Source organism: Zosterops lateralis (assembly GCF_965231275.1).
Source record: "Zosterops lateralis genome assembly, chromosome: 2".
NCBI lineage: Eukaryota > Metazoa > Chordata > Aves > Passeriformes > Zosteropidae > Zosterops > Zosterops lateralis.
The window spans coordinates 92,513,372-92,538,310 of NC_139763.1; the positions used below are offsets into that span (position 1 = coordinate 92,513,372).

The window sequence follows — 24,939 nt, forward strand, 5'->3', positions numbered from 1 at the left end:
GATCTGAAAGTGGAAATACAGGCAGTGAAGTTGGGTGCTGGTTTCAGTGTCCTCTGTGTGGTGGTGAGATGAGCTAATCAGAAATTATAAACATGGGGCTCTTTACAGAGTGCTACCACTGCTCTTGTTTGGCAGAACTGAGGAAAGGAGAGATGAAATAGTTTCTTTTTTTTATTTTATTATAGGCCTCTGGCTCAACAGATTTTTCGTTACTGTTAGAACAGTGTTTATAGGCTAAAGGGCTGGGGAAACAGAAACACAACCAGTGGGCTGCAAATGTGGAGGAAGAGATTGATCCTTGAAACTCTCCTTCTATCTCTTAAGCTGTGGTAATCAAGATCCCACATAGTGACAAACCAAAGGGTGTTTGAAGGGACAGATAGATAGATAGATGGATAGATAGACAGACAGATCGATCTCCTCAGGATTTTCTTCCCCAGTTGAGTTTTCTCAGCTCCTAGAGACTCCACCTGTGCTTGAAAATTCTGATTATCACTTGTATTCACAGGCTGATAAGACATGAGAAGAAATGGCCTTATGGTTAAGACATTCCTCATGTTCAGGTGTAGCTGATTGGGCTTTTTTGCTGGGCTATAGAGTCACAATGTAGTTTTAAGCAAGGTTTTTAATTTCTGCAGGCCTCTTTGGTTAGCTGATCAGGTGGATAAAGGCAGGCAAAAACATTTCCTGGTTTGGTGGGAATCCTGATTGATATTTGCAGTGAGGCAGTGTGTTGAAGGAATCACCTCTGTGACACACTACCTTGCTTGTACTCAGCATAAAATTGCCAGCTGTCTCTTCAAAGTTATTAAAAAATTTACTGGCAGGATGCTCTCAAAAAGGCCTGTGTGCCTTTGGAATGTCTCCATTGTGGAAGGTTTGTGGTCTTCCTGCATCATCAAATGGGTCATCCCATGCTGGTAAGATGCTAGGAGGAGGTTCAGACCATGCCTCTGAGATGAAGGAAGCTTTTGCTAGCTGTGTGGCTTGTCTGATAGATTTTTTCTCTCTGAATGTTTGTTTTACAAAACCGTCATATATTACTGAGCTATCAATAGAGTTTTACACAAGGAGACATAAAGCCTTTCTGTAATGGTCTTTATGTTGTTTAAATAACAAACAGTTTGAGTCCCCAGTCAAGACTTAGAGATCCACTGTGCTAGATGCTGGACAAACACAGAATTAGGCAAATGTCATGGTTGAAACAAGTTTGTGCTCTAAGTAAGGGAATGGAGATATGTGCCTCATCCTCTTTTCTGAATCCAAGACATCTCTGAAAGGACAGTGAACTGTGAGAGCAGGCAATCTGGCTAAAAACATGGTTGCATGTTTTGCAGTTGTGCTCTGTATGGTCAGTACTGAATATCACGTTATATTGGGGTACTTAAAATCATTTAGGCTAGAAAAGACCTTTAAGATCATTGAGTCCAACTGTTAACCCAGCACTGCCAACTCCACCACTAAATGTTGTACCCTTGGTTACACTGTCATGGGCAGGCAGCCAGCAGCAAGGAGACTCAGTAGCATATGTGGGGTGCCTCCTTTGTACCCGAGGTGCTGGGAACTGCAAAGTAGCTGACAAAACAGTTCCACAGGGCAGAGAGACACACAGAAAAGGTATGGCAGGATGTAGGTCAAGAGGGTGGAAAGCAAAAAGGGAGGTGAGAGCTGAGGAGACAGGGCTTGTGTGACTGGGAATGGGCAAAATTAGGAACCAAGTGTGGTAGGTGCCCTGTGACAAGGATCATAGTCTGTGGTCCATAATGTACTCAGAGAGACAAAAGACTCCACGCCAGCCTTTGGCTTCACAATACACTCTAGCTTTGGCCACAGAGATGGGAGTAGACAGGAAACTGCTCTGGAGAGGGGCAGGAGAGGAAAGAGAGTATGCTGAGGGGTGGGGAGGGAGGGTGAACTGGCGTGTCAGAGTCTAACAATGAACTGTCTGTGTCAGGAAAACAGACGTACTTGGCAGGGCTATTTTTAGGGGTTCAGATCTCTCCCTCCCTGAGTCTGCTTCCCCCCCTCTTCTGTGCTGAGTGGCGTCTGGCAGATTGGTGGAGATTTAAAGGCCACAGATAGGAAAGAGCTCAAACACAATGAAGGAAATGCAGCAGAGAGGGAGGGGAGGAGGGGAGAGATGGGTACCCAGAAATAGCCTGTGCGACGCCTCAGCCACAGCCCCCAGCTCTTAGTGGAAGGGGAAGAAATACTTAGACCTAATGGCCAAAGCTTGTTCTCCAGGCCCTGGGAGTGCTTCTGGTGTCACCAATACCTTGTCTGTGAGAACGGAGAGAACTGTAAAGAGCCGTAAAGTCATTATCTGTGCTGTGTTCATTCACACACAAGGCTCACCACATCCGTTCTCAAGCTGAAGGGAGGTGAGGTATCGCCCATCAGCAGCGAAGCGGGGTGGGAAGGTGCCTCACCTTCCTGCATGTCCCTCACTGACAGGGAGGCCTTTATAACTGACTTAAAATCCTGACCTCTATTTACAGGTTCAAAGGGAAGAAATTAAAGTTGTTGTCAGAGGTCATGGATTCCAGACTTGGTCTGTGGCACTGCAGGGCCACTGGCCATCACACTCTGCATGTGTTGGCAGAGATGAGGAAGGACTCTCTGTGGAGAGATGGCTGCTATGAGAACCCTGGTTTGGCTTGGTGTTGCTCCTATTTTGCACTCACTTTTTTTTTTTTTTTTTTTTTTTTTTTTTTTTTGTTGTTGTTGTTGTTGTTGTTGTTGTTGTTGTTGTTGTTGTTGTTGTTGGTTTTTTTTTTTTTTTTTTGAGGGAGAGAATTTCCCCCTTCTTTTTCAGCTGTCTCAACCTTGAATTCAGTTTCACTTTCCACACTTCTTGCCTGAGAATTTTTCCTCTTCAGGTTTGCCTGATCTTGTCTATGAAAGCTTTTCCAGGAGGGGCACTGGCTTATTCCTTAGCCCTGTTCACTCAAACCGTTTCAGAGACTTGCCCTGCCTCCTGGGTTGCGCAAATCCAGACTTCGTATTTTTTCCTCTCTGGAGAACATCGCCCCTTTCCCTCAGAAAAATCCCTCGGCTCAGCACTGATTTCAGGCTCTGATATGAAATGCTTTATTTGTAAAGCCTCCCTTGTTTGGCTCCCGCTCACCTTGCCTGACCTTCTCCTCCTCCTCCTCCTCCCTCTTCTCCTCCTCCTCCTTCTTCCTCTCCTCCTCTTGGCCACAGGCTCCCTGGGCAATCCTGTAGAGACCTCCCCTCTGTCCTCTTGCTGAACCTTATCCTGGCATGGGAAGAGCCACCCCTGTAGCCCAGCCTGCCTGGCAAGAGCTCTCCTGGAGCTCCTCATGTCTTCTTTCTTTTGCTGCAGCACATACCTCTTTCACTCTGCTTGCCATGCCATTTCCTTTCTCCAGCTCTCTTCCCTCCATGGGAACAAGAAACTGGGCAGCAGCACAAGGCAGCAGGGCAGCAAACCTACAGCAGCTGAAAGAGCTTCTGTGAATAAAGTAGGGATATTTCCTGTTTTGTTTCCAGCTTCTTTTCCCTGTACTTGTAATTCAAATACCATTTTTTCTTGTCATGGGGGTGGCAGCCTCTCTGCTTTCCCCACTGCGGTAGCATGGTGGTGATGGCTGCTGGTGGGGACACTCAGAGTCCAGGGTCCTGACTGGGGTCAGGGCAGTGGACCACAGACCTCAAATAACCAAAATGAGATGGGAGCACTTAATTTCTGCAGTGTTCATCAGCCAGCAGGACCCAGCACCATGGCTTCCAAAGATGGCACCAAGAAATGGTGCTTCCAGCTGAAAATGCCTAGTGGCCTGTAATGAACACCATGGGGTGAGAGTGACGTGCTGAGCCAGCAGTGCTGCTGAGTGCCCATGCCCTGGGACTGTGAGCCTTAGAGCAGGACCATGCAAGGGAGGGGAGGGGTCCATGCTGCACAGGGTTCCCCCTGCCTCTGGAGCCAGAACTCCCTTGCTGGTGACATGTGGAAGCTTTACTCATGCAGGGGGTGATTTTATTTTTTTAATTAATTAATTATTAATTAATTTTAAAATGAAGGCATCCTCTTTAGAAGACATCCTGTTTGGATAAACTTGCAAGAGAGGAGTGGAGAAATCATATCTAAGATGAGGGAGGGCAATGGACATGGGGCAGGAGTGTGATGTAGACGGTCACCAGATGAAAGCACACAGACACAGATGGACACAGACCCTGTTAGTGATGTGACCTCCATCTGATGTAGAGCAGTGGGGGAGACTGGCACAGGGAGATTAAACATCTTATTTGGCTGTGGGAGGGAGAGGTCTGCAGAGGGGAGTTCAGAACTTTAAAGAAGATGGTGTGGTTACTCATCCTGGTGAACCTGTTCTCTCTGGTCCACTGTGGGGACTCAGCTGTGTGGGAAAGGGCTGGCGAGTGCAGCAGGACATGCCTCCTCCCTGAGGGGGCTAGGACAGGGCTTTATCTTCCTACAGAAGGCAGCCAGCCACCAGACAGTGGAAGCATGGCCTGGCAAGACACCCATGTCTGAACATCCTGCTGTCTGTGGTGGCTGTGTGAAGTGTAGCCCTTGGCAGGCAGGCAGGATGTGCGGTGGCACGCGATGGCAGGGAGGGATCTCTTGCTCTGACTCAACATCAAGGTGCTGTGAAAAGCCCAGGATAAATTCAAGGAAGTTCTGAGTGTTTCATGAGGCTCCTGAAAACAACCACTGGTCTGGTGGTGAGAGCTCTGTTTTCCTCCTTAGCCTGCACGTGGGAGCAGAAGGCAGGGAGGTGACAGGCCAGACATCTCTGTGACACATCCTGCAAATCATTTTCCCCTCAACCTGTCAGGCATCAAGCTGTAAAATGGGGATAATTATGATAATTGCAGTGATAAACTGCACTATTGGAGTTATAATTGTACGAGGTCCTTCACTAGGTCTCTCAGTGTTTTTTCTTATGTGTGAAGTGGTAACATCCAACACTTTTAAAGGAAAAAAAAGTCACTATACCAACAGAACCTGAATTGATTTTGGTGCTGGTCAGATCTCAGACCTTGATTTCTCAGAAAAACTACTCTCAAGTGAGTGAGGTGGTGAGTTTGCAGATGGGTTCCTCTGCCCCATGAGAGTGCAGAGCTGAGGCTTGTGAAGGGAGGTGGGTTAAGGGTGTCCTTTGCCCCATTTCCTGGCCAGTTTTCCTTCAAATCAAAACTACTTTCCTTGTCTTTGGCCTGATTTTTAGTGAAAAGCTGCAATATCTTGTTTTTCATCTGTTTGTTCATTTTTTAACCCATACAGCTACATTTGACACAGAGTAAGAGGAGTCAGTGAAGCCTTAGGAGAGTTAATTTTGCCTCCCTGCGTGTGCTGGTGGGCATACCCAGTCCTGTAAAGCAATCTGAATTTCTAGGATAAAAAAATGTGAAGTGCAAGGAACTGCTCTTATGAATTGACATATGTGTGCACTGAAAACTGGATGGGAAAAGTGTTTGTGGGGTGAAGGGGGCAATGATACAGACAAGGCTCTGAAGGCAAACCTGTCCCATTTCCCCTCTTGCTGAACTGACTCAATTTCAGCTCCTTATCTAAACCCCTTTGTTGGTCAGGGGAACCTTTTTTTGGGAGCTGACTCAAAAGTATGTGAACTTAGACGCCCGGACAGCATCTGTTTCTGCTTGCCGGGGAGGAGGGAGCTCAAGGTTTCCCTCCTTCCCCCTCCCTTTAATTCCCCAACTCTCTGTCCCCTTCTTGCACTTCGGCAGCTCCAGCCCGCACCTCCGTAGGGGAAGGCAGAAGTGACAGAGTCACTCTGGAGGGCAGGAAGGCGCCTTGCAGAGAAGGACTGAGCGAGCAGAGATTTATTGGAGAGGCTCCCGGTTCCTGCGCTCCCGGCCGGACCCTGCCCGGCCTCTGCGGGGCTGGCAGAGCAGGGAGCGCCAGGGGCCCCGTTATCTGCCACTGTCACTGCAAATGTCCCTTCTTCCTTCCCCGCTCCCCATCCCTGTTCCCCAGCTCCTCTCCCCGCCTCCCCTCAGCCTCTCGCTCGCACACACCAGCACTTTACTGCCAAAAAGCGTCCTCCGCCCCCCTCCCCAGCTAACTTCCTTTCGGCATTTTTGTGAGCTGGATAATCCTAGGATTTGTAAAACGAGGGAAAGCAGAGAGCGACTGAGCGGGAGTCAGGACAGGAAGCTGGTTTCTCATTCCTCCAACTGTCCAGAGCAGGAGGAGGGGAAGGGGGGGAGCCAGAGAGGAGCCTTGTGCAGACTCTTCCCCAGTCCCGTTCATTAGTCCGTTTGAACTTCCAGTCTCCTCCGAGAGCCAAGGGGAGACCGGCCAGCCTGGGACGCTTCTGCTGGAGGTGGCGACTGAGGAACCCCAGAAGGTGCCTGTGGAGGGTCCCGGGATTGCACTGAGGGAAAAGAGTCCCCCCGCCATCTCCTGCCCCAAGTTGCCAGCTCTATGCGGGCACCCATCCACCGCCCTCTTGCCTCTGATGAGAACCCGTCTGGGCTCGGGCTATGATCGCTGCTGCTGCGGGCTGTGGAGCCTCCTCTCGCCCTGACCTCCTTCTGCTGCTGCCACAGGAGCGACCCAACATCTGGTGGGGATTAATGTTTACTTCTCTGGCTGGACGCTGTACGGGACCCCCGATGTTGCTCCCTGGGAGCGGGACACGGGCGGTGGTCTGAGGAGAAGAGCAAGAGTTTTGTCGCCCAGCGTGAGGCCGGGGGGAGGGGGGCAAGGCAGGAGGGGGGTGAACCTCTTTTGGGACTAACCTCATGAAGAACAAGGGAGCCAAACAGAAACTCAAGAGGAAGGGAGCCGCGAGCGCGTTCGGCTGCGACCTGACGGAGTATCTGGAGAGCTCTGGGCAGGATGGTAAATGCTTCTTTATTCTCACTCTGTGGCAGAACAGCCAAGCGCGTGTCCCCCTGCTCTTACTGCAGAGCTTTCCAAAAGCTCGGGGCTAGACAACCTGGAGCTGATTTATCCCCAGGAAGTGGAGTCACTGCCCCGTTACTCACAATGAATGAACGGTGGGAAGATTGTTTTGGTGATGCGTCTGCATGAGCCTTGCATGAGTGTTGCTGTGTGTGTGGAGTTGTCGGGCTGTCTGAGTGTGTACAAAGACAGCCTAACATCGGTTGTGATGCCCTGTCCCATCTGCCTGGCTGTGGAAGGGAGGAGCAGGCTTTTTGGGAGTCAGGTTTGGAAATCTGCACTGTGCTTCAGTGTTACCTCCTCCAGGATTTCAACATCCAACTTAAGTCCATGAGACTAGAATTTTGGAGGACTCTAGGGAGGAGCTGGACTCCTGTACAGTTCCCATGTTGTCCTTGGACTGCTGGATGGAGACAGGACAGAGACTGGGTTATGGGGTGGAGTACACTGTGTGGTGTAGGAGGCATCTGAGCTAATGTTCACCACCCTGTCTGTTGGATTTCACTCCTTCTCCTCTTGACCTTCATGCTCCCAGGTATTGAATGAGAACACAGTAGCTCAGACAAGAGGTAACTCCAATAAAATAAGGGGGTCCTGAGTTTGAAATGGTCAGTCCTTGATGAGGGAAGGAGCAGGACATTTTTTCTTAAAGCGTGTTGGATGACAAGAGAAGTGGTTGTGAGTTTGGCCAACAGAAGGACCTGTAGTTTAGCAAGAGGAAAAAAAAAATACATGCCTCTTACCATCCCTGATGGTAGCGTTATGACCCCAGTTTAGCATTGTGTTCCAGTTTGAATTAACCGATTTTACCAATGTCAGGTATGAGAGAAAAAAAAAAAAAAAAAAAAGAAAAAAAAAGAAAAAAAAGACTTTTAGCAGCAATGTCAGCTTTGTCCAGGGAGAGCTGTACAATCAGGTCTTTCATTTGCTGATGAGCATGGCTGATGAAGTGCAGTGTGGAACCGCAGTGGCAGAGGGATGGACTACATAACAGGAGTACTTTCCATTGCACAGTGAAGAGGGGAGTAAATATATCACTTGGATAAAATGTAATATACGTGCATTTATTTAGGTGTGAGGGAAAACTAGCCATTCAATTGCATTGTGGGGTTGTCTGCAACAGGTACCAGATCTGTAAACTTCTATAGCTCTTCACGGCAGCTGAATTGAAATGCCAAAAAAATAACAGACTCAATGAGCTGATGTGCCTTTGCCAGTGTGAGGTGTAGACAGATAAATTCCATCCAGTGCTACCAAGAACCTCTGTGGTGGAGGAACTATTTACAGCTGTTTACAGGAGCACTGGAAAACAACACAGGGAAGGCGGGCACAGGCAGTATATTCACTTGAAGCAGCAAAGGGAGTTTTAAAGGCAAAAACATAGTTGCTGCAGTTGAAACTAGGCCAGAGCAGCAAAATCTATTACCTCAAATCCCATAGTTTTTTGTTTGTTTGTTTGTTTGGTTGGTTGGTTTTTTTTTTTTAATAGTCTTTTGAGAACAAGAAGGAAGGACATTTTTTCAAATCTCATATGTGGCATAGTTCACAGTTCCAATGTACTTATCTCTCCATGCTGAGGAGCAGTAGGGGAGAATGGGAAGTTCCTTTCCTTTATGCAGTACTGCTGTTTGTTCAGTAACACATCCCAGTGCTGTGGGATCCAGAAATGAAAGACTCAGTTGTTATAGGTTTATTGGTCAAGGGTGTAAATTAGATTGGAAGTGCCAATTCATCAGGACAAGGGGAAAAGAAATTAAAGTATTAGAGATATTAATTTTGTTGGAAGTAGGACTCTCAGGATGAATAGGAAGCGATGTCTTGGGGAAAAAGAATGCTGAAACGATGTCTTGGGTAAAAAAATGAAAGTTGAGATGTCACCAGGACATCACAAACTTGCAACCAAATTAGAAGATCATTTAGGGTATGAGAGATGGTTGATTTGGGGAGAGTTGAATTGTCCTGCTAAGAATTACTTCCAGTGACAAGTCAGTGCTCCTGTAATCAGCAAGTTTTATAGAGACATAAAGCTGTAGCTTTTTCTCTGCTTTACATAGTGCTGTGTGTTTAACTTGTGGCATGCAGGATCAGGTTGTTCCCTACTAGGAAGCAACAAAGTTCTAAGACTGTTCCTGGTATCTGAGAGTGACAAGGAGCAGGAGAGCACTTTGGCTGCTGTTTAGCAAACCTTTTGTTGTGGACCTTTCTTAAAGCAGGTTTTAAAATGCACCCAGAAGGGTTAACTGGAAAAGAAGATGCTGTGGGCCCAGCAGGACGTGAGTCATATTGGTTGTGCTTTCCCCATCCTGCAGTGCCTCTGTGTGTGACTGGAGCTGCACAGGCAAGGAGAGGCTGAGACCTGCTATGCTGGTGCTGGCCAAGGGAGCAAGGGGGTGGCCAATGCCAGTGAAGACAATTCAATTTGGAATTTTCCCTTCTGGGTTATTTCATGAGCTTTGCAGTTAGGGGGTGCTGCACTGCTTGTGCGAGGAGAGACACGACTTCAGTCCCTACATGCTTGTGGTTGTTGATGAGCAGCTTGTGTTTTCTGCAGGAACCTTAGTCTCTGTGTTGTTGCCAAATTCCAGTGGAGAGAATTATATTCTGCTAAAGGTATCAGCATTTCCTCTCTTCCCATTTAACTCTTTAATAACTTGCTATGGTTTGCTTCAGAGATGGCCAAAGATCCCACTGTCCCCCTTACCAGATCCATGTACCTAAGCCTCTGTTAGAAGGAACTTTATGATAATACAATAAAAGCTGCAGCAGAACTACAAAGTATTTAAAAATGATCCAATAGGAAGACTTTAGCAGGTACAGTGAAGCAGCTCAGGAGCCAAAAATGTGATACAAAGCCTTTAGCCCTAAGTTGATTCTTCAGATCTGACACAGGTCAGTGTTGATGGGCAGATGTGGATGTCTGGTGGCTGGTTAGAAACTCAGATGTGTTGAATTTACTGTGTTTCAAGTCAGTTCCTGTCAGTACTGCATTTGACCCTACTTGGCCTCTTCCTGCTGGCAGTCTCTACACAGGCACTGGTCACACTCCTTATGGGGGCAGACTGCTATCAGTGCACACAAGCATTTGAAATCATGACTCAGGCCACAAAACCACAACATAAAATCAATGCTGGGTTCTTTGTCCGCTTTCTCTGTTTTCCAAAACTTCAGTGTGCATCTGGGTTATGTTTTCAAGTCTTTCTTTGGTAAGAGAGCTAGAAGCTTGGGGAAAAAGAAACTTCTCTTTCCCCTCACCATAATTATCAAACAATGGCTTAAATAGCAGCGTGTATGAGGACAAGCTCACATCAGACATAAAAGAATGATGGCTGGCAATACCACTGAGGAAAAGTCTAATTTTACATAGTCCCTCCTGTGTCACTTCCAGCACTGAATCCACACTTGAAGGCAAATGATCTTTTGGAATATAAAAGCTTAACTAGAAAGCAGTGTCCATGCCCAGACTTTGGACATGGATAGGCATCCATGCAGAAGGAAGTGAGTACTAATGCTCTCTACTAAAACATTTTACTGTGCCAAACTTTATTGAAATGTATGAGTGCAGCAGGGCTAACAGATAATAGTCTTGAAGGATTTACATTAGAGTCATGTTTTGGCCTCTTAATAACCAGCTTCGTTTCCAGAGGAGAAAAATGCATTCTGCCTCTGCTGAAGTCAGTGGGAGCTGCACATCAGGCTCTCAGTTCCTGTAATAACAACAGTATAATTTTATGGTGATGAATGGGCCAGCAGAGAAGACAAGACACAAATTTGTGCACCATCTTTAGCTGAGGCAGGACACTCTGAACTGCTTAAGAAAACAGTCACAAAGAACAGTCTTGCTTCTAGTTATATCACAGAAGTGTTGTAAGAGGAGAGTGTTGTAAGAGTCAAAGTTGTTAAAGTGAGAGGAACTAAATCAATAGGGAGTTTAATATTCCCAATGCTTCTAACTGTGGAAGTTTCAAGCTGGGATTTCAGGTGTACAGCCAGGTGCAACTTCCACTTTTTAGAATGGAAATGCACACAGCATCTACAAGAATTGGATTGTTATGGTAAAAGATAATCCAGTCTTTTGCAGAGGAACTGCTACTGATCCAGACCTACCCTTACTCTATATGCTTAGAGCCAGGTAGGATGAGCCAGTTAGGACATGGAAAAAGGCTGAATTGTTTCCTTTGGGTTTTTTTTTTTTGGTATGCTGGTGTCTAGATGTTGGTCTAGGAGGTGCTACCAGGTCTACATAAAGCTAAATCTCAGACTTGATGCCTTGTTCTTATGGTGCAGGTCAGCTCTGTGTGTCTGAGATTCCCTTATTTGCTGGAGAGTTAATTCTGCTGTTGCTGTACCCCTCTGTGGTTTCTTCCACATCTGTTTCCTGCCTGGTGTTGTCTGGTTGGGTCGCAATGAGCTCAGCTTTTCCCCACAGCCCCCCCCCCCACTCCCAGATCTCCCTCAATGGCTCTCATCCTGAGCCTGTAGCACCCAAAACACTTTCTATCTTTTAATCTAATGCAGCTTATTGGCTTTGTTTGTTACTTGCTTTAGAAAAAGGGCTACTTTGTTTGAGAAGGTTTGAAGCCACCAGCTCCCTTGTTCTCCCCGCTTGAGGCTTCTTCTTGCCATGGCAGAGAGAGCAAGGCCTACCAGCAGCACTCCCTGAGGCTGGGGAGGTAAGAGGAGCTGTTATCTTCAAATGTAGACAGGGAGATGTGAAGAAACCCTTACAAGTCTCTTGACTGTAGTATGAGAAAGGAGACAACAACATGGCTAGCCCATGTAACACTCCTCTGTGCTGTGTGGCTGTGCAGTGGCTGCTTCTGCCTCTTCACAACTGCATTGGAATGAAAGAATAAGGAAAGTTTTCATTTTGCATTAGTGGTCTAAAAAACGTGGTAGCTCTGGCTAGCCCTGGCTCCACAAGCAGGTTCTTAAATACGTCTGAGAGCTGCAGTAGGCAAAGACTTTGCTGTAGCACAGGCAAGTAGTTCTGAGGGAAAGCAGTAACAGTAATGTGCTGGGTACAAAAGGAAGGTGGGCTTGGAGACTGCTTTCTTGTTTTGGTACAGCCCCTTAAGCACACTGTCCTCTGTGTGATTTTGTCATCATGTGTTTCACTGTGAAGCTGCCTTGTCCATACAGGACTGGATAAGGAGACCTGTCACTCAGGAAAAAAATTTCATGCTTCAAGAACAGACTCTCTTTGGAGCCAATCATTAAACCTGCTACACAGATGTGAAACAGCTTCTCTGGGCCCTGTGGCTTTTTTTCCTCACCCTTGCATGCCTTTTGGGATAGGAGCATGCTGGGATGAGCAGGAGGGTGCATGCAAATCCATAGCACCAGGAAGTGTGTGCCACACAAGGCTGCATTTGTGTTCACTTAGGACATTTTTTAAAGCTGCCTTTTCTGTAGTGATGTTTCAAAGTGAAGGCATGCCCATATTTTTGGGTAGGTGCTTTTGGTTGGTGATGCGTGCAAGAAGTCCTGGGAAAACTGCTGAAGAATCATTAAAAGCAAAGTGGAGGAAAAAGACAAAGCTTTTTTTTTTTTTTTTTAAGTCCCCTTGGAAAAAAGAAAATGCCACACGCTCATTTAATCTACTGCAGAAGAATGAAGAGCTGCTGAAAAATCACACTCTCAAAATTAGAAACTGTGGCACTGGGGATTTCTGTCTCAAGAACTGATCAAGCTGAAAAGAAACCTTTTTGTGGAGCCAAATTGCCTTCAATCTAGATCTCTTTCCTGACCTACCTTACTCTGTGGCTATGCAAACACTTGTCTTCTTTCAAGCAAGGAAGCAACAGGAGCTGGGAGGAGAACAGGACAAGAATGGCCTCTTGGGATGGCTCAGAAATGCTTTTAGTCCTCTTTTTTTTTTGTGTGTGTGATGTGCTGCTGGGGTCAGATCTACATTTTCACACTACTGATATGCTGAGAAGCCACATGGTCTGCACTCTGTGGGGTCTATTCCTGGTCTATTCCAATCCTGCAGGCTGTGTGGATATTTAAGGCTGCATCCCCTCATCCTTGTGACAGGAGCAAAAGGGATAGTTGAACCCTGAAATTTTGAGTGAAAAGAAGTGGGATTGTGTTATTGTACAGTGAAGGAGGGCTGAGTACATGTGTTGGCAGGTGGAGGAGCTAGGCTGGGCTTTGAGGAGAAGACAGCTCCTTGGCCTTTCAGCATCTGCCAAAGCATGTCTGGTGGACAAGAGATGAGAAGCTTTCCTGTCAAAATGGATACTGTGGAGGAAATTATTAATAATGTAAATTCTTGCATTTTCTCTACCCTCTCTCACAAGTGGAGCATCACATTTTGAGTCCCAGATACCAGCTTCTATGGCAACAAGTGAGAGCAAAAAGACACTGGGAACAACGGGAACAGAAGCCATCTGTTTGCTTCTGTTACTTTGCTGTTCCTTCTTGTTTTGGATGATGTTTGTGTTACTTCCTCAATCTGTTTCTGGTTCCTGGGACCTGGATTTTTGTGTCTCTGTGGCACAGTGTTACTGTTGTTTAACATTCATGTTGCAAGCTCAGCTCCTTGTTCTGTATTGACTTTACACTGCTAGCACTGTGTGATTAGCAGAGAACTCTTGCATGTTGCCTCCTGCTTTACATTTCCTTTACTGAGCACTGCAGGAGGCAGATGTGTGGTTTGCATGCACCGAGCCCCACTTTGATCCTGCCTTCTCCCCCACCCCCTGCAAACAGCATGAATCACATCTTGCCTGCAGATTTTAGATTAGGACACATATTTTGATTTAGCAAATGTTTTCTCTTTGTTGGTAGCAGCTGATTTCATCTGAACTTGGGGACCGAGGAGTAGGGACTTCACTGCTTGTGGTATTGCAGCTCTCAAAGTTTCATGGAAACAGCTGTAGTGGATGAAACATTGGCAGTGCACGGGGTGGATGTACAACACAGGCTGACCTAGAGGTGAGGAACAAGTCAGGGAGATCCCCATTGGTCTGAGGTGCTTGGGTCCCAAGCTTTGGTGTAGCCCTGGTTCTAGTTTGGAGAGCTCAGAAACATCTGTAACTTGGGCTCTGCATATATGACACAATTCTACAGCAGCGTTTGCTGGCAGTCAAGGTTGTGCCAAAAATTTATGTTCCAATGTTTCTCCTTTAACGGCAATAAGGGAAATGAAAACAGCCTGTCTGTAATGGTATAACCAGCCCTGCTCTGAAGGGCGAGGGCTGGGGTGGCTGTCAGATTGACTGCCCACATCATGGGCTGGATTTCTTTCTGGAGGGTGATTAAAGCATGGAGAGCTATGAGCATCTGCCTCCAGTCCAGCACCACCAACAAGGTGCCAGATACACCTAGAGCTCTGACATGGAAACCTACAGATACCTTATTGCAATGCAAAGGCTGCTAAATGGCTGCCCTGCTGGTTATTTCAAGGGCAACTAGTGTTCCTAGCTGCCTACTAGCATCTCCTTTCCATACATACCCAGAGCCTCAAGCCTCAGCTGTCCTTTGCTTGCACACCAGAGCCTTCAGCTTCTCTGCTGATAACTTCAGTTAATGTGTTTTGCATTGTCGACAAAAAAACCCCAAACCAAACCAACTAAAAAAAAACAAAGCAAAACAAAAAAAGAATCTGCAGTATGTTTACAATGGACACAGATAGAGAACAGTGTAACATAAATTGAATTTAGTGTTAAATGAAATTATGTTGTGCAACTGTGCTGACTGGATTATTAACTTTCATACTTAATTCAATAATGCAGACTCTGTTTTCTACATTTATATGAAACCACAAGCAGATTTTCTGATCCTCTGCACCAGTATGATTGCAGGTATGAAAGTACTTAACCATGGACTTAAGGCCTACCTTTTTGTCAGATGTTGGGGCCTTTGCATATAATGAAGTTATAGACACCAATACTAACCTTCACCCTCACTCAAGGGCCAGATCACTGACCCTTATGTGTGAGAGTGAGGAGTTCAGTCCCTGAGGCTACAAATCTATTGGCACATAAGGGAAGTGCCAGTCCTCTTCTGTTCCAGCCCCCTGCCTTGAACAGGACCCTGCAGCTGGATTAGACTCCCCATTTTCACCTGAGTGGGGATCTTTTGATTTTAACAGTGCACCAAAAGGGGCAGAGCAAAACTTGTGTTTTTTGCAATTGCCTTCAGTTCCTCCACCTCAGTTGCTTTGTATCCCATTTGCGAGCAGCCATTTGGCCTAGGCTCAAACCAGTCTTCTTCCATCCTGTCACCAGCTGATGACGTGTGTGACAGACTCTGTTCCAGGCAATGGCAGATTGTCTGGATGGCTGCCTCTACTTGAATGAGTTAATGCCCATATAGGCCCCATAAGCAGGGTCAGCTTGAGCCAGTTGCCCAGGACTGTGTCCAGTTGAATTTTGAATATCTGCACAGATGAAAATTCCACGACCTCTGTGAGCAAACTGATCCAGCCTCAGACTACCATGAAACTAAAGAAGTATTGTGTTCAGATGGAGTCTTATGGTTTTTAATTTATGTATCTTGTGTTGTCAATAGGCACAACTGAGAATAGACTGGCTCCCTTTTCTTCATTCCCTTCTAGCAGGTCTTCTTTCACAATGATAGATCCTTCCTGATCCTTCTCTTACACAGGCTGAACAATCTCTCCTCATATGAGAGATGCTCCAGTCCCTAAATCATCTCTGTAGCCCTGAGCTTGAGCTTGCTTCAATAAGTCCTTGTACCGTGGAGCTGAGAGCTGGACACAGGACTCCAGCTGTGGGCTGAGCAGAGGGGAAAGATCACCTCCCCCAACCTGCTAGCAACTCACCTCTCAACTCTTCTGATGTTCTTAGTAATCTATAGTTACTAGCAAAGATTTTCCTTGGTATTCCAGTTTTTTCCTGGCAATTCAATCAATAACTAATGTGCAATCAGGATGTTGTAAAAGATCCTTTTTGCCTTTCTTAATGCTCTTTCTGCCCTGTTAACGCTCAAAAGGATTTGTCTTTTTTTGATAAAGAGCTCCAGTTCTTTGGTGGTTTCTGAAGTTTTGCTGCTGGTCAGCCCAAATAAATTCATTTATATAATACACTGCTATGCTGCATCTTCTGAAAGCCATCCAGAGCCTTGCCTTAATAGGAAGTCTACAAAAAAATGCTTTGAAGCAGCACACCTTACTCAGGTGGTGCTTGTAAGAGCTCCCCCTCTCCTCCCCCAAAGTCAGATGCACAGAGCCAGGGCATTGTGGCCAAGCTCCTTTCTGCCAAAGCATGTCCAGCAGACTGGAGAGTGAGAAACTTCACTGCCAAAATGAATACTGTGGGGGAAATTATTAATAATGCAAATCTTGCTTTTTCTCCACCCACTCTCACAATTGGAGCATCACATTTTGAGTCCCAGATACCAGCCTCTATGGCAACAAGGGAGAGCAGAAAGACAGTGGGAACAAGGGGGGCAGAAGCCATGTTATATCTCCAGCACGGGGATCCAGAAAGGGGAGGGGAAAGTCACATCCCTTTGCAGGATTCTCAGCTGTGTCTGCTGCTCTTAGAAATGTGCCCTGAGCAGCTGACTTGGGTTCATAGCAATTTATCTCCAGCTCCTCACTGCCCTCTTCCACACTCAGGGCTCAGCTAACTAAATGCCTTTGGAAATGCTATTATCTCCTGTGCTCTCTGGGGCCAGGAGCAGCGTGGAGATTTATCATCTGGAACAGGAGGCTTTGTTTAGTTCTGTAAAGCACAGAAGAGTTAAAGAAAGAACAAAAAATGAAGGCCAAACTGAATGCAAAACTCATTCTATATCTCATGCCATTTTTTTTCCCTCTCTCTCCAATCTGGGAATGTGCATGTATTTTGTTTTGTAATGTCATTAGATACTGTTACATGAGGAAATGGTTAGAGGAGAAATACCTCCATCTCTAGAATAGGGATTGAACACCCAAATTGCCAGAAGACATTCTTGATGTAACTAAGTTGTGTAATTTATTTCCTGAAGAGCATCAGAGCAGGTCAGCTTCTCCAATACAAACTTCATTTAAAGGATGCCACTGCTGGTTTTCACTAAACACAGCAGCATCAATACTGCCCTTTTACATGAAAGATGCTGAAGCTGCTCACAAACTTTCTATACACGTAGGATGCAAGGCTGAGAATCCAGGCTGGAACTGTGCCTGTCTATATTCACTGGCTGATCCAAAAATGCTGATTTAGCAGACAGAACACTGGGAGGGAGGGGGTGTGTGTGTATGTGTGTGTGTTTATTTGCAGCTGAATACTTCAGTTGGGATATTTTTGAGCCATTGGCATTCTGCATTTACCATCTCAGCAGTGAATGTGACTGTCAGTCCTGGTGCAGACAGGCAGCTTGGCAGCACAACAGAGACATCCAGCATGTGGAAAACCCTTTGCTCCACGTGCAACTAGTGCTGGTTTTTCTGTTCCTCTCCCATTGTGGTGCTGCTGATAGTGGTGGCAGTCACACCTCAGGAGGTTCAGAGGTGTGATCAGGCAGGGTGAGCTTCCTTCTTGAGTCCTTGCATCTGTGCTCCAATTTGTGTGAAATAAATAAGCTGTCAGTGGGACTGAATTGTTTATTTTCTTTGTGCAAAATCAGAGAGGGAAACAGCTTCACCATTTTGCTCTTTCTGTTTTTATCTTCTCAGTGTGCTCCACTTGGTAGTGCATTTTCCTTACCCTTGTTCTGGTCAGGTAATTTCAGATACACGAGAGGCTAAATGAGAACAAACTCTCTTGTGAGATTTATTGCATCTTCTGCTTCTAATCAAGCCAGAAAAATAGAGCAACAGACTTCCTTCTGTAATCCTGTTCTCTCCATTCCAGTCCTGACTGGAAACCAGAAGTACAACACGGAGGAATGCAGGGAAAAAAAAAAAAGAAAAAAAAAGAAAAAAGTTAAAACAAATGCGCTGGAATCTCTAAGAAGAGCATGGGGTAGGTGATGGCTCAGGGGTGCAGAGGGGGTGTGGAGGATTCTCCCTTCTCTCAAATGTTTTTTAGTTCCCTCAACTTAGAGTTTTTTGTTTGTTTGTTTGTTTGTTTGTTTTGTTTTGTTTTTGGTTTTGTTTTGTTTTGTTTTTGTTTTTGTTTTTACCTCCTCTTATGTTCCCCTCCCCGTCTCCCTCCATTTTGATAACTTTATTGCCAGGATGGCAGTATGCACATGTTGCCAAAGTCAATACATCAAGCTCTGTGCCCAAGGCAGGCTTTGGAGCAGTAAATGAGAAGAGCTGGTCTTGATCCATTGAGCCCATCATTCTTCCCTCCTGGCTCGATAGTGACTTACATGCTGCTGCCTAAGGTTAGCTGTGCAAAGTTACAAACAAGGGAAATTCGGTTCCATATCCCAGTACCTTTAATTTGGAGTCACCCTCCAGACTTGCCAGAATGTAGGTAAGGAATGGAATCCCCTGCAGCCCTGTCTGTAGCTCAGGTGTGTGTAGGTGACCCAGTGCCTGCTGTCCTCCTCGGGGTGGCAGGCAGAACACGGGGGTAGAGGCAGCCCTCCATCACTGCTCACAAACCTGCTTGGGGCGGGGAGGAACCGATGTGACAAACACAAAGGAGGTCTAGCAGTCCTAATTAGTCCTCATTTCTATCCTACTAAAATACCCATCTGTCACTCTGCTGCAATAATGAGATTTGAGAAGATTAACTGGATGCTGCGGAGGCCCCTCAGCGTGGCAGCTCGGTGAGTGTGCCGCTGTTCAGCTTCGAGCCACGCTCACAGCAGTGACACCCCAAGCAGGTTTGTGTCTGGTTAGTGCCTGCATGGGAGGGGCCCAAAATAATCTGCTCCAGGAATGGGGTGGGTGATTCAGAAGATGGCAAGCGTAGTACCAGCTCAGTAAAGTTGCTGTCTTGGCATCGTTTGGGGAAATGTTGCCATTTGGGCACATGGTAAAACAAGAACTCCAATATTTAAAAAAAGTCCCTAGTTGATTTTTTCTTTCCTAGAGGATAGGGTCTCTTTTACACATGCACATGCTGTGCCGTGTCTTTTCCTTTGCAGAAGCAATTTCTGCTGGAGCTAGGATTTGTTTATTTATCCAGTGTCCTAAACTGTCACGTAGTGTTGCTCTGCCTGGCTCAACAGCTGCCACCTCCCAGCCTAGAGGTGGGTGGAGTGAGTTTTGTTTTTGCAGTTTGTGAAATATTTCAGGATGTAAGGCACTCATTAAATTATTGATGTTAGCTCTTGGGCATTAAACAGATGTGAACTGCAGCTCTGGATCCTAAAGGCCTTAGAGGCTTATCCCTGCCCTAATGATGGTTCCCTGCTTGGGATTTTTCATGCATCTCTTACTAGAGCTTTGAAGTCACTGCAGGATGGTGGAAGGATTTAGCAGACGGACAAAGAGTGACTGCAGGGCTTTTCTTTGCAACATTATATACCTGTGAAGCAAATCTAATTGAGCTTTGGTAGAAAAACGAGGAAAGACACATGCATGTTTTCTTTAGGAGAATGGAAAAATTAGAAAAATGTTTTCCTGCCTCTTGACAGAACATGTTTGCAGGGTGTGAAAAGATTTTGAATAGTTGTGATTCAAGAAACAGTGCAGGTGCACCTGACATCAATTTTTGTGCTTAAGGAAATACATTTTAGCTTGTAATATGCCTTATTTCTTTCCCTTTCCCCAATCCTGCCTCCTTGAAAAGTGGCTGACAGCAGTAGTCCTGCTAACTTTACCTCGTGGTGAGGGCAGGGTGGATGTTGAGACTTTCAATGCAGCCCTGTCTCTGCAGTACTTTCAGCTCTTTGGCTGGGCTGTGGTGGTGAAAAACAGCACCTTGGCTGATGTGGGACAAGGAAGGGAAGGTAGCAAGTGTGACACCATGAGCTGTTGGGATCTCTGGACAACATTGAGAGCTGCTTGCTGATTCCCAGGGAACCAACTGCGAACAAAACTTGGTGTATGGCAGGAAAATCTGCTCCCACGTTTGACATGGGCTCCCGTGGTTGTGTTTCAATGGGAAGCGTTCAAGAGGCTTCTCCCTTCACCTCCCGTTGCCTACCCATTCTCCCCTGTCTGCTTTAGGGCGCTGTGGGGGCACAAAACCCTCCTGTTTGTTATGGGGCAGAAGAAGGGTGAGGGCCATCCCTGACCCTCTCCTCCCCTCAGCAGTTTGCATGGTAATTAGCTCGTCCCTAGGAGACAAGCCCACAGCCCAACAGAGCCGCGATTGAGATGCTGAACAATGTCCAATTATCCCAGCCCTGGGAGCAGGAGGCCACTCCCTGACACGTGGGCTCCATGTCCCTGGCCAGATGGCTCCTCAAGCTCCCTTGGCTGGGCCAGCACTGCTGCTTGGGGAATTTGACACATGTCAGCAGTTTTGGCTGAGTGCTTTCGTGAGCTACCAGCAATGCAGTTGCCTGAAATATTGGGAAGAGCTCCGTGTGCACCCTGGGCAGTGCCACCCCCTACATGTCTTGTGCTGAGGCAGTGCTGGTGGCTACAAGGGAACATGAGTGTTCATGTGTGGAGTGAGATTTTGCAGCCTCAGCTTGACTACCTGTGTCCCTCATCTTGGTTTGGTGACCTGCTGGAGATGCAAGCAGCCTAAAAGCACTCCTTTGCCTTTCTATGTGCATTCCAGAGCTTGTGCACCAGTGAATTGCTCAGACTGGAGTTGGAATTGCATGAAGAAGGTGGCAGGAGTCACATCCATGGCACACCACAGGCTGTGGCAAGCTCTGCTCCTGCCAATGCCTGGCTCAATGAAAGACCTTAGGGCTTTCCTTTTTGTCCCACATCCTACCTCCCTCAGTGATTAAATGATGCTGGTATCATGTTCTTTTTGGTGCAAAGTTCCCATTATTGTTGTCATTAAATGGGAAGAGTCCTAGCTGTTGTCATCACCCAGTACTGAAAATGGGCTCTTGCAGCTCTGGGAGTGACACCTTGGGTGAAGGTGAGTGCAGGCAAGGATTGGGCTCCCCCAGCTTGTCTGTCCCAGCAGGTTCCATACCAAGAGCCCCCAAGGGAGGTGTGAGGAGCACCAGGGTGTCATTACATACCCAGAGTGCTCCTTTCTGTCTTGGTGAGGCTTCTGCCCCGATACGTGACAATTAAACTTTGAAGAGAACATGACAGCCATTTACCATCTAACCTCTGGGGTTAGGAAATGGAAAAAACAATTCAGCATGGATCTGAAATAGCAGAAGAGATTACCCTAGACTGGAGCTTGGCCAGGATGCTTCTGCTAATCTTGCAAAAAAAAAAAAAAAAAAAAAAAAAAAAGGAAACCAAGCAGAAGAAAAAAAAAAAAGCTAGAAAGAATTTATGCAAGACTGCAGACTTCATTTTATGGTCTCTGATTTAGAAGGGAGAATATGCAATAGCACAGCTTTTCCTTTGCACACCATGGGATGGCTTCATTACTGACTCATGGATAGGACTGCCCCTTACAAGTTGCCTGCAGCAACTTCGATTGATTTGGGTTTTGGGACCAGGCCCAACCTTAATTTATGGATAGAAGTTAATGTTAATGCATCCAAAGAAACAACTGAGAGGAAAGAAGTGTGGCAGAGAAATGGAAAAGGACACCAGAGGAAATGGATGGGAAAAGAGAATAAGGGCAAAAGTGGACTGGAGAGAGAAGCATGCAAGGAAATTTCGATATGCTTGAAAGGCAGGAGGTGAAGGTTGGAAAAACTAGTCTGAGGGCAAAACTGACTGTATTGGAACAAATGAAGACTGCTAATGAATGGTGGAAGAGAGAGGGCTGTAAGTGGGAACAGAATTCAAAATCCTGGCAGCTTTGTTAGTAGGGGTGGGATAGGGGAAAATAAACTGTTCTGGGTACAGATAGCTGAAGGATAGACAGGAGTAAAGGAACATGCTCAAAGTGGCGACAACTCTTGTTATCCAAAACTCCTCTTCCAGATTTTTACCCAAAACTGAGACAGGGCAAGAGGTAAAACAGTAACTTCCAACTCCTTTCAGCCCTTGAAACAAGCTTGTTTTCATGAAGTGTAAGGAGATACCATTAACTTACTACATTGCAAGTGATCCATTTTTTTTCATCAGCTAACTACATTTTTTCATTCCCCTTTTGGTGCCTAACTGATGTTAAAATGAGCTTCAGTTTGATTAGTTCTAAAGTCTATGGAGATGTGAACAAGAGCATCTTTGCCTCACTTGGATAAGCTTTCAATACTTAATGTTTAAACATGTTCATCTTCAGCACCTGCTGAAGGATGTGGTGCTTCAGCTTCCTTTGCGTTGGAAGCCTGTGCTATGAATCAAAATATCTCTGATTTTACAGTCTCCAGCAAGGTGGTCCTGCTTTTAGATCATTCAGTTCATCCCCCTCTGAGACACACCTGTGCAAGAATATGAACTTAGCTTGGAGTTTTCTTCCCTCTGAAACACGTCAGCCATGTACTAGAATCAGGATACAGGTCATGGCCTGAGGTGTGTGGCTCAGCTGTTTTGGCTGTGGAGAACTGCAAAAGCAAAGAGATGATTGACTTGTACAGCAGTACTGTAGCTATCAAAATCTAAGGAAGTTTGATTAAGTATGATCTCAACACCCTTTTCCTGCAACACCCCTTGTGTTTGCAAAGAGTTTGTTAGTGTCTCAAAGCCCTTAGTACAGCAAGATCCAGGAGTCAGAAAGACAAAAGAAACACAGTCCAGAGACCCAATTCCTGGACATATGCCTTTGAGAAATGTAGTGCATTAAAGGATTTTTTTCTTTGGTTACTTCCTCTTTCCTTACTTCCTTCAGTCTTTGTTATTCCCAGCAACGACTTTATTTACTTATTTGCTTCTTCCCAAACCACTGGACAGACAGGGGCTTCATCAGGGAGCAGTTTAGCTGGAGTGGGCAAAACAATGGGGCTTTAATCAGGGTGCCTCCAGCAGCCGCTGCTGGCCAGAGGTTTCTCTGAATTCCCAACATGGAACAGTTGCCTCTTTCATGAAGTGCCTGTGGGATGAGCACAGGATTGCTACACCCAAAGCATTTTCATGCAGCCACAGCTCTCTGAAAGGAAATGCTGCTGAGGACACCGCCTGCAACGCCCCAAGCTACTGGGGTGACCAGCATGAGAGAGTCTTTCTTCCAGGCCTGGGTTGTGTTTGCCTTCCACATGCAATCTGTGAACAGCTCAAGTCTGGAAAGTGTTTATGAAAGCATCTAACTTTTCTCTTAAAGGAGAAAAAAATAAAAGGAGGGAAAAAGAAAAAGAGAATGTCAGGGATAAAGAAATAGTTTCCAGTGAGTTGATGCAGTGTGGCCAAACTATTTGTAATAATTTCCTTTAAATTCCTTTTATATAGAAAGAATTAAATATGAAATCATGAATCAGGAAGCAGTCATCCTGCCAGCCAGTGACATGTACAGAGAGATCAGAGCAAAGTGAGAAAGACACAGAACAGCAGGAGACTTGCAAAAACCTTTTTTAGCTCTCTCTTTTTCTTCCTCTTTTTGTTTAGTGTACACATTCATGTAGAACTAACATTTCTGACCCAAAAGGAGCTGCAGGAGTCTCCTGCTGTTCCTTGTCTCTCCAATGGCAGCCCTAAACCTTCCTGTCTTGATGTGTCTCATCTGTCTGTGTTTCCTGATGGATGTTGCAGTCCCCAGATGTTTGGATACCTGATTCATCTCAAAGAAGACTGTGAAACATTAGGTATTTTTAAATACCCTGCTTTATAATTGCTTTGTTTAACTTTGCAACATTCTGAACTCATGTAAGGCAATAATAAAAATCACTGCTGTTTTCTTTCAAAGCTTTTTGCCATTGCTGCTTCTAAATTTGTGTGCACACAATGGCTTTTGCCTTTGCGCTAGCAACGTTATAACATTCCTGTTTCCTGAATTCGTATTTTTCCAATGGCTTTCTTTCAAACCCTCTGTAAAGGTTCCTATCAGGAGTGCCCAGGCTTTTGTGTAAAAGAGGATGGACATTACCCAAGTGCTACCCAACTGAAGTTAAGGAATTTCCTCAACAAAACCTGAAGTCAGAAAAAACAGACCTTGTGCCTGCTGTCTACAAAGGTCTACAGGCCCACAAAGCTGACTTGAGTTGTACTTGAGTTTTGCATATCTCAGAATCCTTCTGGATTACACTCTGGAGCTCTCATACTGGCCTTTGCTGTGCCTCAGCCAAAGTTGGAGATGAAGATGCCTCTCTGAAGCCCTGTTCATTTCTTGAACTTATTCTTCTCACATTGCTTTAATCAGGGCTGATTTGAAGTACAGACGCCTGACTTCAATTTCCCTGAAATACAGGATGTTCAACTGCAGGATTTTTATCTGAGACTGTCTCTAGCTTGGCTCCAAGGGAAAGGAGAATAAATACTACAAGCCAGGAGACTGCAGATGCAAAAAATTATAGGCTTTAAAATGTCACTAGCTGAGCACATAATAGATATTCTTCACATTTTATGATTAGCTGTTGTGTTCTGTTGGCCAGTGCTGTCTTCCTGATGCAATTTATAAAGGAGTCTCAGGTCAGGGTGAGGCAAGCCAGATTCAAAACTGGATTTCCTGAGAACACCACTATCTTTTGCAACTTTTCTTTAGTTTTCTCTAAGCAGGACAAGCTTGCCTGTGTACATCTGACTGTGACTCCCAGCCACTTTGCCATCTCCCCTTCCATTTCTAGTCCAACAAGATATCATCCTCCCAAATATCTTCTTGCATACTGCAAAACCAACTGGTTTATGAACCAGGTTATGCAGCTGAATCATGCCATCATGCCCAGCATTTCAGATCAAGGGAAGTGCATTATGTGTAGGATTCATACAGCTGTCTCCCATCTCTGCCCAGAGCCATCTTAGAGACTGGGATGACCTGAATGCTGTGCGTGAAACCAGTCTCTACATGGGGTCATCTGTGCCTAGGGGACCAGGGCACTAGTCTTTAAACCTTGGCAGCTGCACTTCATGGATTTGTATTGATGTGTTTCCTTGCAACTTCTTTCATCCAGTGTTCAGATCGGCCAGAGGCACAGCTGGACTCACTGAATGTCCCCTGCCTGGCATCCTCTCATGTATGAAACTGTGGAGTGGAAGGGGATGTGCA

The 24,939-nt window shown here is 45.9% G+C and overlaps 2 protein-coding genes across 2 annotated transcripts in view; both read left to right on the plus strand.

Annotated features, from left to right (window-relative positions):
- Nucleotides 1–21,887, plus strand: part of B4GALT4 (beta-1,4-galactosyltransferase 4) — a 141,996-nt gene extending 120,109 nt beyond the window's left edge. Inside the window, exon 9 of the transcript XR_014592736.1 lies at nucleotides 21,877–21,887. The gene's annotated coding sequence lies outside the window, so the exon portion shown is untranslated. The remainder of the gene's footprint in view (nucleotides 1–21,876) is intronic.
- ARHGAP31 (Rho GTPase activating protein 31) overlaps nucleotides 6,100–24,939 on the plus strand; it is a 60,451-nt gene continuing 41,611 nt past the window's right edge. Inside the window, exon 1 of the mRNA XM_083885051.1 lies at nucleotides 6,100–6,853. Within this exon, the coding sequence (XP_083741177.1) occupies nucleotides 6,754–6,853 (100 nt within the window). The 5' untranslated portion in view covers nucleotides 6,100–6,753. The remainder of the gene's footprint in view (nucleotides 6,854–24,939) is intronic.